This window comes from Bufo gargarizans, chromosome 6, assembly GCF_014858855.1.
Source record: "Bufo gargarizans isolate SCDJY-AF-19 chromosome 6, ASM1485885v1, whole genome shotgun sequence".
NCBI classification, from domain to species: domain Eukaryota; kingdom Metazoa; phylum Chordata; class Amphibia; order Anura; family Bufonidae; genus Bufo; species Bufo gargarizans.
In genome coordinates this window covers 42,362,683-42,383,867 of record NC_058085.1, presented here as the reverse complement: position 1 = coordinate 42,383,867, position 21,185 = coordinate 42,362,683, and the positions used below count along the sequence as shown (strand labels likewise).

Genomic DNA, 21,185 nt, shown 5'->3' with positions numbered 1-21,185 from the left:
TTTCACGTTCAAAAAACTGTTTACATCAACGTGGTCTGCACGCTAGACGACCTGCAAGTGTACCTGACCACAGGCATCATGGTCATACATAAGCCAGGGAGCAACTACACTGAACGAGGGACCAGTGGGCCTCAGTGCTGTTCACTGATGAAAGTCGATTCACGCTGAGCAGAAATGATGGCCGCCAATGATGTTGGAGACGTCAAGGAGAGCGCTGTGCATCAGCCACTGTTGTCACCAGACAAGCCTTTGGTGGTGGTGGTGTTACAGTGCGGGCAGGTGTGTCTAGTCAATACAGAACTGCCCGAAACTGTGTGAATGGTACAGTGACAAGCCCATACTACTTGAAGAACACCATTAATCCAGTCATTGTGCCTCTGCATGAACAACACAGGCCTAATTTCATCTTCATGGAGGACAATGCCCCAGCTCATTGAGGTCACATCATTAGGGAACGGCTGCTGGAGACTGGGGGACCTCAAATGGAGTGGTCTGCACTTTCTCCAGACTTGAATCCCATTTAAAACTTATAGGATCAGCGAGTCGCTGTGTAGAGGCTCGTAACTCTGTACCCCAGAACCTCAACTACCTGAGGGCCGCTCTTTAAGAAGAATGGGATGCCATGTCTCAGCAGACATTAAGTGGACTTGTGAACAGCAGGAGACGTCGTTGTCCAGCTGTAATTGATGCTCAAGGCCACATGACAAGTTATTGAGACACTGACATTTTTGTGGCGGTATACCCACCACTGGTGTTGGCTTTTGTTTCACTAAATTGTTTGAGATGAGGAAATCTCCATTGCTGCTTCTACTTAAATGCCCGACTTTCATGATATAATATCATCTGAGTGGGAACGTTTATGTTTTCCATAAATTTCACCTGAAAGCCAAATATTCCTAACTTTTTGAGAGTAGTGTATGCAGATATTAATCGCTATGTAGCGCACCATACAAGGGCAGCAGAGCAATGTTTCCAACAGCACTTGTAGATGTCCTATGCTGTGGGAATTTTTATATTATTTTTTAATGGACTGATAAAATGTTGTATTATACTCGATTATGTGTGGTCTTTTTGGGGTAATTAAGTGTTATGCCGCACAGTGCTTGATTGGGGTTTTTGTAGGTTTAATACCCAATCTGGTCTCCTGTCTCATTTGCTAGCTTACAACCTTAAAGGGGTTGTCTCACTTGGCATTTATCATGTAGACAAAGATGCCTGGGATGGGAACTGCTGTGCATATTTGCCCATGTGCGCTCCCGTGATCCCGGCCACCAGAGAGGCCAACTCTTTTTCCTACAGTGTGCAAGCACGACCACCTCTGCACCACAAAAACAGCTAGACAAAAAAAACACAGAAATTGTGATAAATTCCAAGCATTAATTATGCAAGAACAGGTCGCTATCGGTCAGGATTTGGGCCAGTAGCTGATATCCAGCATGCCAGGGCGAATGGCAGAAATCTTGAAACAGAAGGACCAACACTGGAAATATTCAGTCTTTGCAGAAACCTGATGGATTTTTCAAGAAAAGTTGAAAAACTTCTGAAATGCTCCTAATTGTCCTTCAATATACATCTGACAAAAAGGTGGTTAGTACTGGTGCCTTGCAGCTCTGGGGGTTGAATGCAATCAAGGACAACCCCGGCACAGAGTTTGTATGTTCTCCCCATGTTTGTATGGCTTTCCTCCGGGTAGTCCGGTTTTCTCCCACATCCTGATGAGGTTAATTTGGAATTTAGATCCAATGAGAACATGGACTTATACGAGTGAAGACAATTTCTGTACGGCACCACACAGGGTGGAAATTCCACTGCAGATTGTGCTGCGATTCCACAGGGTGACTATTTGCGGCATAAACTGACATGCCATGGATTTAAAATCCGCAAAGTGGGTCAATTTACACAAAAATGGCCTGACCTGAGTAACCTAGGAACAACTGACTTTACAATGTCTTCAGAAACCAATAAATTTAACAGCCTGGAACACAGTAATTACCAGCCCAGTTCAGAGAGGTTGACTGCAGTTGGTACGTTTTGGGGCCATAGGCTGATATTTTGAGTGTGCACCATAGAATGAATAGGGTGTTCCCATCTTGTAAAGTATTGTCATCACTTCATGATCTGTGGATGTCTGACCTCCGGTACCTCCGTAGGACTGGTGTAGCATTGTATCCAGTCTACATCTACTCCTGGTCACGGGGCTGTGAAAGGAACTATAGGCAGCCATATGCAATTGACTAGCTCGGGCGGCGTAGTGGACTGGCCAGGACAGCCGCCCTGTAAAGGACACACCCAGAGCTCAATAGTAGTGAGGGTCCAAGATATCAACCTCCATAAAGGGGTGGCATAGAACTATTGGAGAACTTTTTAGGACCTGCAGCAAAGTTCATCTGGTCCCAGAATCCACCACCGATAGTAGAAAAACATCTCCACATCTATGGCTGTAACATAGGGCATCTACCAGAACATATGGATGCCTAGATCTTAGGCAGCTGTCCTTACACTGGATGATCAGATGGCCAAGAGAGGAGAGAAGGCGCTCATAGGTGAGGGTAAACAGATTGAAGTCCTTCCTCTTACACTGGATGAGGTATTCTTCTTTCTTCTGGACTGAATCACTTTAAGCGGCAACTCATTAAAAAAAATGAGTACCCCCTCCCACCCGTTCTTTATCACCTCTTTTATATTGACGCGGAGACATAGCCCGATTATCTCTGCAGGAAAGTGTAATCTCCCTGACATGTTTGGTAAGCGCTTACTGGCAGGACGAGGCATAACTTCCTCCACGTCCTGTGATCGGCCCGGCTCAGCTTTCGTGCTGGTGTGAAGATTAAAGATTATCCAATTAGCCACCCACCGCCTGTGTTCACTTAATCGCCTAAACCCCTGAAATCATGGCTGTGCGCTGGACTGTGCAGATCGCTTCTGATTACACCAGCAGATTTAACTAATTATCACACTTGTTAAGAAGGACACATGAAGAGAAAGCAGGACGAGGGGGGTTACATCGCTGGTCTATCCAGTGCGGGGCAGATAAAGGACCCTTGTTTTACCCCAAAACTGTACGCTGCCCCCTCAATACAATGAGCAAGTAAGATAAACACCAGACCATTGTAAATCAGTACAAAGACTGCACCGAGGAGCATAGTTCATACACAGAACTATACACCAATCCGACATCTGGTGACAATGGCACCTATCAAGGGTTGGACAACAAGAAAACAGTCAGGTCTTGAAGATGATGTGGTGGAAGGAGGAAAAATGAAGAAGCATAAAAGGTCTAAGCGACTAAAACACAGCCAAACTGTGATGTTTAGACGCCTGGGTCAGTTTGTCTCCAAAATGGCAGGTCTTGTGGGGTGTTCCAGTTAGGTAGTGGTTGGTAGCTACCAAAAGGGACCAAAGAAGAACAACTGATAAACTAGAGCGAGGGTCATGGACACTCGAGGTTCATGCATGGGACGTGAAGGCTAGACAGCAATTCTGAGAGATGCCGAGGCACAAGCTACTGAAAAACGTCCTTCTGCCTATGATAGAAAGGTGTCAGAAGAACAGGACATTGCGGCTTGATCTGTATCGGATTTTTTAGCCCAAGGATTGACAACCTGAGGCTCTCCAGCTGTTGCAAAACTACAACTACAAGCATGCCCAGACTGCCTACATCTATCAGTCTACAGCAGGGCATGGTGGGAGTTGTAGTTTTACAACAGCTGAAGAGCCGCAGGTTGGAGAGGACTGGTTTAGCCTCTGACTGTTCAGAGTGCCCATGCAGATACCGGTCCACTCCCTCATTGGGGATGTGAGCATCAGAACTGGACCATGGAGCAACGGAAGAAGGCAGACTGGTCTGATGAATCCCATTACATCATGTGGTGCGAGGACATGACCTACCTGGGGAAGAGATGCCACCAGGATGCACTATGGGAAGAAGACGAGCTGGTGGAGGCAGTGTGATTCTGTGGTTAATGTTCTGCTTGAAACCTGGGATCCTGGCATCATGTGGATGTTACTTTGACTTATGCCGCCAAGACAGCTCTGACCAATTGAGACATGGACTGTCTAAGGTGTCCTGTGGTATCTGGTACCAAGTTAGCATCGCATCCTGTAAACTGCTTGGTGAAGCCTCCACCGATTGCACTTGTTTTTCCAGCACATCCCACAGATGACGATTGGATTGAGATCTCAAGCATTTAGAGGCCAAGTCATCACCTTGATCTCTTTGTAATGTTCCTCAAACCATTCCAGAACATTGGTTTTTCAGAGTGGCTGGAGTATTATTTTGATGCAAGAGGGCACTGCCCACTAGGGAGCAACGCCGCCATGAAGGGGGATATTTGTCAGTCAGTGTATAGCCAAGTTCTACATGATTCCAGGACGCAATGACATGAGACTGGAAACCAGGATAAAATCAATTAAGGGGTTATCCTATTAATAATGTAAAAAATGAAAATTAGAAATCATACAGCACATGGTAATACCTTTCTAGAACCAGCCCTGTACCTCACATGGATACAGAGATCTCTTCATTGATTGCTCCAACTGCTCTGCTAGATTCTCTTCAGCCTAGCACCTCAGGGGTGTGTCCTTTCTCGTGGGGCGTGGTGTCATTTCTGCTGCAGCTCTATCACAGCTTCTAACAGTTATATATAGGGCTGGTGGCAGTTGAAGGGTGAAATTGAGCATGTGCAACCACCTCAGCGATGTTACTGAGGTGGACAAGGAAATAAGGAAATAAGGAAAAGAACAAGCAGCAGGTACTATACAGACACATTTGATCAAACTCAGGGGTTAAACTAAATTTTTAATCGCATGCAATTACAAAAGTATTCAGATCCAGGTGCTGGTTTGAAAAACATAGAATTTTTCCATGGGACAACCCCTTTAACAAAACAAAAAAAAAAAAAATACAGCAACTGAGCAGCCATTTTGAAAAATTTGTAAGAACTGCAGAAAAATTATTCCCGTCGACAGATTTACGTCCCATATATTTGTCATGTTGCTTTTTGCAATGTTCTATCCGGCTGATTGTGACATTTCCATCAGAAAAGCAAGGACCGGGAGAAACGTCCACTGTCTGACCGAGAGCCGGTGAGTTATGACCAAATATAAACTCAGATTAATTTCCCTAATTTCTAAGGAAAGGGAGATGTGGGTATGGGGACGGGGACCTTCATATGATCAGCAGAGCAGTAAGTGGAACGTAGAGCGTCACAAAGGGGAAGGGGGGCGGAAACTGTCAGCTCAAGGAGCAGGGAATGATGGACACGGAGTGAAGGGCCGGAACAGGAGTCAAAACTTTCCAGCTCTTAAGTAAGAAGAAAGGGCGGATTCATCGCTCTGGTACCTCTGCCCCTGTGCCCTATTCAAACTGGCAGTTGTAATGGTTTAAATTAGACTGTCAACTGGTCGTTCCATGCTGTGCGAGTCCGAACGGCGTGGAAATATACTCAATAGGAACAAGGGGTTATAATTTAAGGAATCAAAATACACATAGACATACACAGGCAGCAACCAGCCGATGTACACTTATGTACATTATACATTTCATTTTGGGGGGGAATTTGCGCCCAGCACATTGTCAGTGCAGACTTTGCAATGGAAATTCACTGCAATTCAGACCACAATAGGTGTGGCACCAAAGCCACTTTTAGCCTTTTTGTTGTCTCAGCCCTGCCTTCCAAAAGCCATAACGGACATAGAAGAGCTTGTTTTTCGAGGAGCGAGTTGTATTTTTTTTCAAATGGCATAATTTACTGTACATGTAACATCCTGGAAAATTTTTGGCAATTCTGCCACGGTTTTTTGGTTTTATTTTTACGCTTGCGTTCACGGTGCAGTAAAACTGAAATGTTAACTTTACTCTCGGGGCAGTACAATTACAGTGATACCAAAATTTTAACTTTTTTTAATAGTTTTTATTCTGTTTTATTACTTAAAAGAAAATTCTGGTTACATTAAGTTATCACCTATCCTATTTGATCAGTGGGGGTTCCTACTGCTGAGACCCCCGCCGATCACAAGAATGCATGTTGCCGCTCCATCCATTTCTATGGGACTTACGGGGATAGCAGAGGGCTGTATCGTTTCAGCGGGCTGCAGGGGTACAGGGCCCCCGTTCTTGTAATCAGTGGGGGTCCCAGTGGTAGGACTAAGGCTGAAAAGATTACTCTAATCAATCGAGTAACTCAACACAAAAAGAAATTGCAACGAGTATTCGTTTGTACCATGTGACCACAGAGCGCGAGTGAAGTGCTTGCTATTACTCACTGCTCCGTGGTCTCCCGCCGGCCGGCACTGCGCTGCACTGTCCTCCTGACGTACACACATTGTCAGGATGTAATGCACATAAGTGCACACTATGACCCGACGCTGCGTAATGTCAGGTCCCAGTGCATTGCACGAAGAGGATGGAAGAGCTGTGGAGTGTCGGTGGCGCCCCTAGCAGGAAGGGTACGTATTTGACTGGCACTGAGGGGGAATGAACTGATGGCATGGAGGGGGGGGGGGCTGATGGCACTGAAGATTGATGGCAGGGGAGAGGGGACTCATGACAGGGGGGGGGGTCTGTTGAGTTTTTATAAAAAACTTAATTTAGTTTTTCCTCATTAGAGTACTTGATAAATTGTTGGATTAATCAGTAGTATACTTGATTACTAAAATAATCAATAGCTGCAGCTATTAGGATCTAATAGTTATCACAAAGGATAGGAGACTTAACCGGAATACCCCTTTAACCCCTTAAGGACACGGCCATATTTCACCTTAAGGACCAGGCCATTCTTTGCAAATAAAAATATAAAATATTTGGAACAAGTTTAGCAAATATCCAAGTTTCTATTTTTCTACCTCTATAATAAATAGTAATACCTCCAAAAAAAGTTACTATACATTCCCCATATGTCAGGGTAATAAATATTAAAGGTTTTTTTGGCTGTTAACCCTTGCTTTGTTACTGGAAAAAAAATTGAAAATTTGTTTTGGCATGGTTTTTATTATTTTTTTTTGACAGTGTTCATCTGAGGGGTTAGGTCATGGGGTATTTTTATAGAAAAGATTCTTACGGACGCGGCAATACCCAATTTGTCAACTTTTTTATTTATTTTAGTTTTACAAAATATCATTTTTTTTTGTATTTTTTTTTTGGCGTCTCAAGTCTGAGAACCATAGGTTTTTTTTTGATTGTCAGTGGCTAACGGGAATTAAAATTGGGGAAGGGGATTATAAATTTAGTACTCTATGGAAGTGTGGTACTCCCTGAAGCAACCAATAATGCAGAGGCCCGGATGATCGGGGCACGTTTCACACTGAGTGGTGGTGTCTTTTTTGGGTCCGTCGCTTCTTTCCAGTATGGGGGACCACACCTGGAAAGTGTTGGCCAGGGACGATCCGGGCGCCTACAGTTCCCGAGGTACTCCGGCCTGCTCTTTCTTGGTCAGAAAAGATCAGGGCCTTAAGGACTGCCTTATAGAACTGAAGGACTGTCCCTGTGTTGCCAGCGCTCGGGGACAGCACAAAAGAGTTGTACAAGGCAACCTGCACCAAGTAGACCGCAACTTTTTTGTACCATGCCCGGGTTTTGCGCATGGTGTTATATGGCTTGATCAGAGAGATCAACTTCTGCCATATACCGATTGTAGTCGATGATACAATCGGGCTTGAGGACCGTTGCCACGGTACCTCACACAGGGACAGGGGTGATGCCGTTACCGTGAATTGTGGACAGTACAAGGACATCCCTCTTGTCCTTATATCTGACCAGCAACAGGTTTCCACTGGTAAGTGCACGGGTCTCATCCCTGGGGAAAGGTACCTGGAGGGGGTGCGTAGGGAGGCCGCGTTGATTTTTCCGCACGGTCCCACAAGCGCACGTGGATATGGCGGCGAGAGACTGGAACAAGGGGATACTAGTATAAAAAAGTTATCCACGTACAGGTGGCAACCCTTATCCAGCAGTGGGTGCATAAGGTCCCACACGAGTTTCCCGCTAACACCCAGAGTGGGGGGACATTCTGGGGGTTCAATAAGGGAATCTTGCCCCTCGTATACACAAACCTTATAAGTGTACCCTGAGGTACTCTCACAAAGTTTGTACAGCTTCACACCATACCTCGCCCGCTTAGAGGGAACATACTGGCGGAATAGGAGTCTCCCCTTAAAAAGCAATGAGAGACTCATCAACCGCGACCTCCCTTCCAGGTACATAGGCCTGTACAAATTTGGCCCCAAAGTGATCGATGACCGGCCGTATCTTATACAGACGGTCATAGACAGGATCACCTGGGGGGCGGGGACATGCTGCATTATCTGCATAATGCAGGCATTTCCGGGTGGCCTCAAACCGGGTACATGTCATGGCCATACAGTAGAGTGGGGTCTGGTAGAGGACGTCCCCACTCCAGTAATGCCCGACAGTTTTTTTTTATATACTAGGCCCATGTGCAGCACGAGGCCCCAAAACATCCTCATCTCGGCTGCACTGACCGGCGTCCAGCCATCGGCCCTAGCCAAAAAGGAGCCCGGGCGTTGAGCAATGAACTGTTGGGCGAACAAGTTTGTTTGCTCCACCGTCAGATTTACAAAGTGGTCGCTGGAAAAAAGACAAAATAGTCATATTCAGTGAAGCCCACTGTGGGAACCTGGATTCCTGCTTGGCCAACAAAATCAAGACTCGCAGGCTCAAAATCCACTGGGGTACACCATGCAAGTTATGATAGTGATACTTTGGAGAGAGTTCAGAGAAGAGCTACTAAACTAGTACATGGATTGCAGGATAAAACTTACCAGGAAAGATTAAAGGACCTTAACATGTATAGCTTGGAAGAAAGACGAGACAGAGGGGATATGATAGAAACTGCTAAATACATAAAGGGAATCAACAAGGTAAAAGAGGAGAGAATATTTAAAAGAAGAAAAACTGCTACAAGAGGACATGGTTTTAAATTAGAGGGGCAAAGGTTGAAAAGTAATATCAGGAAGTATTACTTTACTGAGGGAGTAGTGGATGCATGGAATAGCCTTCCTGCAGAAGTGGTAGCTGCAAATACAGTGAAGAAGTTTAAGCATGCATGGGATAGGCATAAGGCCATCCTTCATATAAGATAGGGCCAGGGGCTATCCATAGTATTCAGTATATTGGGCAGACTAGATGGGCCAAATGGTTCTTATCTGCCGACACATTCTAGGTTTCTAAGTAAGACTTATCTGGTGGGCCGGAAAACTAGTACAAGCCCCAGAGCTGCTCTTACTTGTGTGGGCCACAGTGTCCCTAGCATGGCGGTCCCCTTACTCCGCCTGGTGGCGTCTCCGCCGCCTTGGGGGCTCATCATCATCACTAGATGATGAGGAGGACGCGGATGACAAGAGGAAAGTGGGGTCATCCTCGTCCTCACTGATGCTCTTTGAGTCGGAGGTAAGCTGGGTGTATGCCTCCTCGGACGAGAACATCCGGCGGGGCATAGGGGAGTGTGAGTGTGTGTGTGTGTGTGTATTGGAGGCACGGGTGTTTGCGGACTTTGCCCTAAACCTAACAGAAAAAAAAATGAAGTCAAAACCCCCCAAAAATGCAAAAAATAAATAAAGAGATTCAAACTTGCTGATCAGCCGTCCGAAGCTGATGATCGGTGGGGTGGGCGATGCGCTAACAGTGGCCTGGGGGGTGTAGGGTCACACAGCTGAGCTGTGGACCCTAGCTACCCAAATCAGGGTGATGCAACAGTCAAACTTTTTTTTTTTTTCCCCCTTTCTCTAAACTTTCCCTGAATATCCCTGCCTAACCTAAACCTTTCCCTAACCTGTTCCTAAAGTATCTTTTAGTGCAAGATGGCACTGTGGACTGTCAGAGGGGGGTGCTGGCTCTGGAGATCCGACGCGGGCTGCTCTTTCTCCTGGACACAGAATGGAGGAGGAGAGGAGAGCTGGGGGGAGTTAACCCCCGCCCGCCCGTGCAGCCAATAGGAAGCGATCCTGTGAGGTGATGTCACCATCACCTCTCAAGATCTAAGGATGGTGATTGGTGGTGTATTATCACACCACCGATCGCCATCCTATTCCGGGTTATCGGGTCACCAGAGACCCGGATAACGCAGCAAACCGCAAGTCTGAATTGACCTGTGGTTTGCTGTGATCGCCGATACGGGGGGGGGGGGGGGGGGGAGAGAAGGGGGGGGGGGGGTCACAGGACCCCCCCTCGGCATTGTCACAGAGTCCCTGCCGAATGATTTCAGCAGGAACTCTGTTTCGATCACTGCACGCCGGTGATCGTAAATACACACGACGTACCGGTACGTCAGGTGTCCCTAACAGGTTAAAGAGCAACTAAGCTTTTGTACTTTATTTGAAATGTTCTAAAATTTTCCAAAAATGATTTTGGTAATATGCTTTAATAATTGATTATACCGTTGTCCTACTCAATTAGGCACCCAAAGTCTTGGGTGCTGTTGCGCCTTAAAATAATTATTCTAGTACAGAGCTGTACCGGTGTATGGATTTCACTGGCGGTCATAGCACAAATCGCTGCTCCTGCCGGTGCTCCCCTTAAGCTTGGCTAAATCCTGGCATAGCACATGTGTACTGGGTACAGGGGCCCAATGGGCTGTGCCAGAAATTGGCCAAGCTTGAGGGGAGCACAGGAATTTAGCCCCCAGTGAAATCCGTACAGAGCTGACATGTCAGCGCTGTACTAGGATAATGATTTTAAGGAGTGATAGCACCCAAAACATTGGATGCCTAGTCGAGTAGGAAAACAGTATAATAAATAAAGTAAAGGCTACTTAAAACAATTTGAAAGAAATTTTTACAAAAGTTTAGTAACTCTTTAAAAAAAAAAAAAAAAATAGTGGCGCCATATTCTGATACCTATAACTTTTTAATTTCTCTGTGTATGGAGCTGTGTGAGGGCTTGTGCTTTGCAGGGTCAGCTGTAGATTATATTGGTACCATTTTGGGGTACATGGACTTACTGATCACTTTTTATTACTAATTCTGGCACTCACTGTGCAGGATAGACGATTAGATATTTTAACAGAAATTACAAATAAATAGGATATAAATATATAAAATGTTTTTTGGGGCAAAGAAGGACAGAGGGAGCGCTCCTTCTTTGTCTAACCCCACTGAGAACAGAGGGGGGGGGGGGGGGATCAGCTCAGAATTGAGGGCGTGCGGTGGGTCTTATAATTAGGGTTGTCACAATACCAAAATTTTGATTCGATACCATAAAAAAAGTATTGTGATACTCGATACCACGCAAAAGAAATAAAACACCCAAAAATCCGGCCCATAATAGAACAGTCCGATCCTAATTTTGGAGGGGGACAAGGGGACTAAAAATGGCGAATTAGGAGATTTTTTTAAAATATTTTAATAGTTTGGACTTTTCAGATGTGGTGATACCCAATATGTTTATTTATCTATTGTTTATATATTTTATATGTAAATTTAGGAAAGGGGGTGATTTAAACTTAATATTTTGGCATTTGTTTTGTTTTTTTACTTTTTATTTAATAACTATTTCTTCCTTAGGCTGGTTTCACACGGGCGTTGCAGAAAAAGGTGCGGGTGCGTTGCGGGAACATATGAGATTTTTTCACTGAAGTTCGGGTTTGGGTTCGGTGTTGTGTAGACTGTATTATTTTCCCTTATAACATGGTTATAAGGGAAAATAATAGCATTCTGAATACAGAATGCTTAGTACAATAGCGCTGGAGGGGTTAAAAAATAATAATAATTTAACTCACCTTAATCCACTTACTCGCGCAGCCCGGCTTCCTTTCTGTCTTCTTTGAGGAATAGGACCTTTGATGACATCACTGTGCTCATCACGTGGTCCATCACATGGTCATGATGATGGATCATGTCATGAGTGCAGTGACGTCATCAAAGGTCCTTTTCCTGTGCACAGCAAAGAAGAAGACAGAAGAGAAGCCGGGCTGCGCGAACAAGTGGATTAAGGAGAGTTAAATTGTTTTATTTTAACCCCTCCAGCGCTATTGTACTAAGCATTCTGTATTCAGAATGCTATTATTTTCCCTTATAACCATGTTTTAAGGGAAAATAATAATGATCGGGTCTCCATCCCGATCGTCTCCTAGCAACCGTGCGTGAAAAGCGCACTGCATCCGAACATGCTGTGATTTTCACACAACACACAAGTGATGCGTGAAAACTAACGCTCATGTGCACAGCCCCATAGAAAGGAATGGGTCCGGATGGGTCAGTGCGGGTGCAATGTGTTCACCTCACGCATTGCACCCGCGCGGAAATCTCCCCGTGTGAAAAGGGGCCCTAGGGGCTAGAACCTGGGATCTTCTAATCCCTTGTCCTATTCACCCTAATAGAACTCTGTGGGGGTGAATGGGACCTCACACTCTCCCTGCTGTCCTGTGCATAGTACACACAGCAGCAGGGAGATTACCATGGCAGCCAGGGCTTCAGTAGCATCCTGGCTGCCATGGTAACCGATCGGAGCCCCAGGATTACACTGCTGGGGCTCCGATCGGAACTGCAACTGCACCAATGGAGAGGGAGGGGGGGCCCTGGGGCCACTGCCACCAATGAGAAGGGGGGAGAACCCTGTAGCCAATGACTTTAATACTGGGGTGGTTGGTATGCAGCATCTGAGAAGTTAATTGCCGCAAATTGCAGCTCCCTGTCATAGAGGTCGGGTGCTGGGTGTGCGATTCTGCTGTCGGCACCCGCCACCTGTATTTGTATTAAAAGGTTAGTTATCTTCATTGGTGGTGCGGTGGCCACAGCCCCTTCCCTCTTTTTTCAATTTTTTCATCGTTACGTTCCAAGAGCTGTACATTTTTTTTTTTTCCGTCGGTGCAGATATATGAGGGATTGTTTTTTTTGCGCGACAAGTTAAGTCTTTAATGGCACCATTTTGGGGGACACATAACTTAGTGATTATCTTTTATTAACTCTTTCTGGGGAGGAGGGGGATGGGAAAAAACAGCAACACTGCAACTGAGTTTTTACATCATGAATTTTGCTGCATTTATTTTTTATTTTTTTAAGGAATTTACGGATGCGACGCTACCAAATATGTGTAGGGGATTTAGAATTTTTTCATTCAATGGAAAAATAGTATTTTTTCATTTCATAAAACTTTAACTTTTATTTTTACAATTTTTTAGTCCCACAAAAGGGACTGTGACATGTGATCTTCTGATCTCTTCTATAATACACTGTACTGCTCATGCAGTACAGTGTATTATACTGTCAGTACTATACTGACAAGCACTATCAAGGCTGCACCTTCGCCCGTGCAGTGCTTAGACTAGACCTCCGTAAAAAAAAGGCAACATCCTAGCGAAATGACTGTTAGTGACCCCTGTAAAAACGGTGTATTGGCGGTTGCTAAGGGTAAAATAAGAGTGCATAAAACCCATGCTCTGGATGTATGGAGAAGATTTTCAGTTACAGAAATTTCTAAAGCAACTCTGCTGTGCGTGCAAATACCCACAATCATCAGCCAAAAGACTGTCTCAAGATCTGCCAGCAAAATAGTCTCATTTCCATAGCCTGTGGAGGTCCAGCTATTGTAAAAGTATAACTCCCAACATGCCCTGACGGCCACAGGTTGGGCTGTTGCAGGTCTACAGGAAGGCGATATCTTCCTCACAAGTGCACAAGTTGAAAATCCTGCAAGAAGACCCCAAGGGTCCCAGGATGAGCAGAGACCAGGTAAATATCAGGGTTTGGTGGGCACCTCCCCTCCTGTGACATGGGTGGACTCGGACTCTCACCTTATGACATCGGGTTCTGTGCCTTCACTTAGAAAGGATATCTGCAGCTGTTTCTGTGTGGTGATGAGCTCGTCGATGAGGTTCTGCCTCCGATCTCCTTCTAGTTGCGTGCTACATGGGTTCTAGGTTAAGACAATAATATAGTAATGGCGTATACTTGGGAGACTTCGGACCTAAAGAAAAGCATCGCTGTGCTTATATCACTTTCCATAAAATGCAGGACCATGGTGCTTTTCTATAGTAGCATTGTGATAACGCATTTTGCGTCACCGAAGGCTATATTGCATGGCATGGGGAGCATCACTGCGTTCCGCCCCCACAGACCGAAAGAGAAAAATGAAGTTTTAATATATGCAAATGAGCCTCTAGGAGCAACGGGGGCGTTGCCATTACACCTAGAGCCTCAGCTCTCTCTGCAACTGCCACGCCCTCTGCTCTTTGATTGACAGGACAAGGTGTGATTACATTTACACTGCCTGGTCCTGTCAAAGTGCAGAGAGAGCAGAGCCTCTAGGTGTAATGGTAACGCCCCCGTTGCTCGTATAGACTCATTTGCATATATTAAAACATAATTTTCCTCAGTAATGCGGACACATATGAACATGGGACCAACACCTTCAGCTGCCAAGTGCACATGTAACAGGTCAGCCAGCGTCATAGGGACAAATTTGCTGACAGGGGTCCTTTAAGTCTTTTAATTCTTAAAAAAAAATTCCCCAGTAAGATATTCTGGGTGGTTAGAGGGGGTGGCATTGATTAACCAGGAGTGCAGGCAAGAACAGTCTCTGTTGGTGTGCACAAGATGGGCCAGTACAATACTGTGGGAAGAAAATCAGTATTAGGCAACCATTACAATGTATCCCCCGTCATCAGGCCCCCACCTTCTGCTGGACAGGAGACCCCTAGGCTGCCCTCCCATAGAGTTGCATATGGTAGTGGTGCACATCCAAGACAGGCCACCTACTACTACCCACCACGGACGTGCTAGTCTCGTATGGCTTCTTTGTCAGAAGGAGAACAAGATGGCGGACTCCTGCAATCACAGGGATTAGACGGTGAAGGATACATCCGATGTGTGGAGACCGATGTTTGCAGGGAGTCCCCCAGATGTCCGATGCTCACGTGTAACCGCTTCATAAGAGGCCGCACAGTCATATTTATCTGCAGAGACAGAAGAGTCACATACACAGGGGAGTATAATGTGTGATACTGTCTGCTGAGCTGTGTATCTAATCCTATCATGTGTGATACTGACTGCTGAGCTGTGTATCTAATCCTATCATGTGTGATACTGTCTGCTGAGCTGTGTATCTAATCCTACCATGTGTGATACTGTCTGCTGAGCTGTGTATCTAATCCTATCATGTGTGATACTGTCTGCTGAGCTGTGTATCTAATCCTATTATGTGTGATACTGTCTGCTGAGCTGTGTATCTAATCCTATCCTGTGTGATGCTGTCTGCTGAGGCGTGTATCTAATCCTATCCTGTGTGATGCTGTCTGCTGAGCTGTGTATCTAATCCTATCATGTGTGATACAGTCTGCTGAGCTGTGTATCTAATCCTATCCTGTGTGATACTGTCTGCTGAGCTGTGTATCTGATCCTACCATGTGTGATACTGTCTGCTGAGCTGGTGTATCTAATCCTATCATGTGTGATACTGTCTGCTGAGCTGGTGTATCTAATCCTATCATGTGTGATACTGTCTGCTGAGCTCTGTATCTGATCCTACCATGTGTGATACTGTCTGCTGAGCTGGTGTATCTAATCCTATCATGTGTGATACTGACTGCTGAGCTGTGTATCTAATCCTATCATGTGTGATACTGTCTGCTGAGCTGTGTATCTAATCCTACCATGTGTGATACTGTCTGCTGAGCTGTGTATCTAATCCTATCCTGTGTGATACTGTCTGCTGAGGCGTGTATCTAATCCTATCATGTGTGATACTGTCTGCTGAGCTGTGTATCTAATCCTATCATGTGTGATACTGTCTGCTGAGCTGTGTATCTATCCTATCCTGTGTGATACTGTCTGCTGAGCTGTGTATCTAATCCTATCCATGTGTGATACTGTCTGCTGAGCTGGTGTATCTAATCCTATCATGTGTGATACTGTCTGCTGAGCTGTGTATCTGATCCTACCATGTGTGATACTGTCTGCTGAGCTGGTGTATCTAATCCTATCATGTGTGATACTGTCTGCTGAGCTCTGTATCTGATCCTACCATGTGTGATACTGTCTGCTGAGCTGTGTATCTAATCCTATCATGTGTGATACTGTCTGCTGAGCTCTGTATCTGATCCTACCATGTGTGATACTGTCTGCTGAGCTGTGTATCTAATCCTATCATGTGTGATACTGTCTGCTGAGCTGTGTATCTAATCCTATCCTGTGTGATAGTCTGCTGAGCTGTGTATCTAATCCTATCCTGTGTGATACTGTCTGCTGAGCTGTGTATCTAATCCTATCCTGTGTGATACTGTCTGCTGAGCTGTGTATCTAACTATCCTGTGTGATACTGTCTGCTGAGCTGTGTATCTAATCCTATCCTGTGTGATACTGTCTGCTGAGCTGTGTATCTATCCTATCCTGTGTGATACTGTCTGCTGAGCTGTGTATCTAATCCTATCCTGTGTGATACTGTCTGCTGAGCTGTGTATCTAATCCTATCCTGTGTGATACTGTCTGCTGAGCTGTGTATCTAAACCTATCCTGTGTGATACTGTCTACTGAGCTGTGTATCTAATCCTATCCTGTGTGATACTGTCTGCTGAGCTGTGTATCTAATCCTATCCTGTGTGATACTGTCTGCTGAGCTGTGTATCTAATCCTCCTGTGTGATACTGTCTGCTGAGCTGTGTATCTAATCCTATCCTGTGTGATACTGTCTGCTGAGCTGTGTATCTAATCCTACATGTGTGATACTGTCTGCTGAGCTGTGTATCTGATCCTACATGTGTGATACTGTCTGCTGAGCTGTGTATCTAATCCTATCATGTGTGATACTGTCTGCTGAGCTGTGTATCTAATCCTATCATGTGTGATACTGTCTGCTGAGCTGTGTATCTGATCCTACCATGTGTGATACTGTCTGCTGAGCTGTGTATCTAATCCTATCATGTGTGATACTGTCTGCTGAGCTATGTATCTAATCCTATCATGTGTGATACTGTCTGCTGAGCTGTGTATCTGAATCCTACCATGTGTGATACTGTCTGCTGAGCTAGTGTATCTAATCCTACCATGTGTGATACTGTCTGCTGAGCTGTGTATCTGATCCTACCATGTGGTGATACTGTCTGCTGAAGCTGTGTATCTATCCTATCATGTGTGATACTGTCTGCTGAGCTGTGTATCTGAATCCTACCATGTGTGATACTGTCTGCTGAGCTGTGTATCTGATCCTATCATGTGTGATACTGTCTGCTGAGCTGTGTATCTAATCCTATCATGTGTGATACTGTCTGCTGAGCTGTGTATCTATCCTATCATGTGTGATACTGTCTGCTGAGCTGTGTATCTAATCCTACCATGTGTGATACTGTCTGCTGAGCTGTGTATCTATCCTATCATGTGTGATACTGTCTGCTGAGCTTATCCATGTGTGATACTGTCTGCTGAGCTGTGTATCTAATCCTATCATGTGTGATACTGTCTGCTGAGCTTGTATCTGATCCTACCATGTGTGATACTGTCTGCTGAGCTGGTGTATCTGAATCCTACCATGTGTGATACTGTCTGCTGAGGCTGGTATCTGATCTATCATGTGTGATACTGTCTGCTGAGCTGTGTATCTGAATCCTATCATGTGTGATACTGTCTGCTGAGCTGTGTATCTAATCCTACCATGTGTGATACTGTCTGCTGAGCTGTGTATCTATCCTACCATGTGTGATACTGTCTGCTGAGCTGTGTATCTAATCCTATCATGTGGTGATACTGTCTGCTGAGCTGTGTATCTAATCCTATCATGTGTGATACTGTCTGCTGAGCTGTGTATCTGATCCTACCATGGTGTGATACTGTCTGCTGAGCTGTGTATCTGAATCCTATCCATGTGTGATACTGTCTGCTGAGCTGTGTATCTGATCCTATCATGTGTGATACTGTCTGCTGAGCTGTGTATCTAATCCTATCATGTGTGATACTGTCTGCTGAGCTGTGTATCTAATCCTACCATGTGTGATACTGTCTGCTGAGCTGTGTGTATGGCTGAGATTGGTTGTATCTAATCCTATCATGTGTGATACTGTCTGCTGAGCTTGTATCTAATCCTATCATGTGTGATACTGTCTGCTGAGCTGCTGTATCTATCCTACCAGGTGTGATACTGTCTGCTGAGCGGGGTATATCTAATCCTATCATGTGTGATACTGTCTGCTGAGCTATGTATCTAATCCTACCATGTGTGATACTGTCTGCTGAGCTGTGTATCTGATCCTATCATGTGTGATACTGTCTGCTGAGCTGTGTATCTAATCCTACCATGTGTGATACTGTCTGCTGAGCTGTGTATCTGATCCTACCATGTGTGATACTGTCTGCTGAGCTGTGTATCTGATCCTATCATGTGTGATACTGTCTGCTGAGCTGTGTATCTGAATCCTATCAATGTGTGATACTGTCTGCTGAGCTGTGTATCTGATCCTACCATGTGTGATACTGTCTGCTGAGCTATGTATCTAATCCTACCATGTGTGATACTGTCTGCTGAGCTGTGTATCTAATCCTATCATGTGTGATACTGTCTGCTGAGCTGTGTATCTAATCCTATCATGTGTGATACTGTCTGCTGAGCTGTGTATCTAATCCTACCATGTGTGATACTGTCTGCTGAGCTGTGTATCTAATCCTATCCTGTGTGATACTGTCTGCTGAGCTGTGTATCTAATCCTATCCTGTGTGATACTGTCTGCTGAGCTGTGTATCTAATCCTATCCTGTGTGATACTGTCTGCTGAGCTGTGTATCTAATCCTATCCTGTGTGATACTGTCTGCTGAGCTGTGTATCTATCCTGTGTGATACTGTCTGCTGAGCTGTGTATCTAATCCTATCCTGTGTGATACTGTCTGCTGAGCTGTGTATCTAATCCTATCCTGTGTGATACTGTCTGCTGAGCTGTGTATCTAATCCTATCCTGTGTGATACTGTCTGCTGAGCTGTGTATCTAATCCTATCCTGTGTGATACTGTCTGCTGAGCTGTGTATCTAATCCTATCCTGTGTGATACTGTCTGCTGAGCTGTGTATCTAATCCTTATCTGTGTGATACTGTCTGCTGAGCTGTGTATCTAATCCTATCCTGTGTGATACTGTCTGCTGAGCTGTGTATCTAATCCTATCCTGTGTGATACTGTCTGCCTGAGCTGTGTATCTGAATCCTATCATGTGTGAAGACTGTCTGCTGAGCTGTGTATCTAATCCTACCATGTGTTGATACTGTCTGCTGAGCTGTGATCTGATCTATCATGTGTGATACTGTCTGCTGAGCTGTGTATCTATCCTATAATGTGTGATACTGTCTGATGAGCTGTGTATCTGATCCCTATACTGTGTGATACTGTCTGCTGAGCTGTGTATCTATCCTATCATGTGTGATACTGTTGCTGAGCTGTGTATCTCGATCACTACCATGTGTGATACTGTCTGCAGAGCTGTGTATCTGATCCTATCCTGTGTGATACTGTCTGCTGAGCTGTGTATCTAATCCTATCATGTGTGATACGTCTGCTGAGCTGTGTATCTAATCCTACCATGTGGATACTGTCTGCTGAGCTGTGTATCTGCATCCTATCATGTGTGATACTGTCTGCGGAGCTGTGTATCTAAATCTATAATGTGTGATACTGTCTGCTGAGCTACTGTATCTAATCCTATCATGTGTGATACTGTCTGCTGAGCTGTGTATCCAATCCTATCATGTGTGGTCCTGTCTGCTGAGCTGGTATCTGATCCTTCCTGTGTGAGTACTGTCTGCTGAGCTGTGTATCTAATCCTATCATGTGTGATACTGTCTGCTGAGCTGTGTATCTAATCCTATCATGTGTGATACTGTTGCTGAGCTGTGTATCTAATCCTTTCCTGTATGATACTGTCTGCAGAGCTGTGTATCTGATCCTATCCTGTGTGATACTGTCTGCTGAGCTGTGTATCTAATCCTTTCCTGTATGATACTGTCTGCAGAGCTGTGTATCTGATCCTATCCTGTGTGATACTGTCTGCAGAGCTGTATATCTAATCCCGTCATGTACATCAATAGTGTGGTGTGGGGGAACCAGTAGTGTCTGGCAGGCATTACCCTGTACCTTGAAAGCTGTGGAAAATTTTCAGCTGAAAAACAAACTTGCAATAAAACCATCAGTTTCCCCTCTAGAATTTCCACTCAGAGTAACGCGGTGATCTGCGGCGGCGGGGTCAGCCGCCATTGTTGTCAACACAAACACACAGGCCGGCGCCTCTCAAAGGACAGCTGTTTACAGTACAAGCAGATAGGAGCTGTGCGCCTGTCAGCAAAGTCAAGCCGCTCATCCAGAGAGAACAGCGGTCAGACGTCCTCATGACAACACTTCCTGTCATAACAGGGATACGGAAACACCAATTATGTACTTACCTGTGCAAGGAAAATGGCTGGCCATACGTTATACACACTCACTGACAAAAAAATACCGCACACAGATAGAAAGGTCTAATGCTGCACAACTGAGCATGTAGTTACGTTATAGCCGCCCGGTGTCTTTCTATATATAATATACAGGTCGGGGAGGTTATTATGGCACCCGGTGTCTTTCTATATATAATATACAGGTCGGGGAGGTTATTATGGCACCCGGTGTCTTTCTATATATAATATACAGGTCGGGGAGGTTATTATGGCACCCGGTGTCTTTCTATATATAATATACAGGTCGGGGAGGTTATTATGGCACCCGGTGTCTTTCTATATATAATGCACAGGTCGGGGAGGTTATTATGGCGCCCGGTGTCTTTCTATATATACACTATACAGGTCGGTGAGGTTATTATGGCACCCGGTGTCTTTCTATATATAATATACAGGTCGGGGAGGTTATTATGGCGCCCGGTGTCTTTCTATATATACACTATACAGGTCGGTGAGGTTATTATGGCACCCGGTGTCTTTCTATATATAATATACAGGTCAGTGAGGTTATTATGGCACCCGGTGTCTTTATATATATAATATACAGGTCGGTGAGGTTATTATGGCACCGGTGTCTTTCTATATATAATATACAGGTCGGGGAGGTTATTATGACGCCCGGTGTCTTTCTATATATAATATACAGGTCGGTGAGGTTATTATGGCACCCGGTGTCTTTCTATATATAATATACAGGTCGGGGAGGTTATTATGGCGCCCGGTGTCTTTCTATATATAATATACAGGTCGGTGAGGTTATTATGGCACCGGTGTC

General features: G+C 45.0%; 1 protein-coding gene across 1 annotated transcript in view; it reads right to left on the bottom strand.

The window, feature by feature from the left end:
- STX8 (syntaxin 8) overlaps positions 1-21,185 on the bottom strand; it is a 236,878-nt gene that overhangs the window by 203,143 nt on the left and 12,550 nt on the right. The window contains exons 3-4 of the mRNA XM_044299901.1: positions 14,812-14,906; positions 13,746-13,856 (exon numbers count right to left, since the gene is read on the bottom strand). Of these exons, the coding sequence (XP_044155836.1) occupies positions 13,746-13,856; positions 14,812-14,906 (206 nt within the window). The remainder of the gene's footprint in view (positions 1-13,745; positions 13,857-14,811; positions 14,907-21,185) is intronic.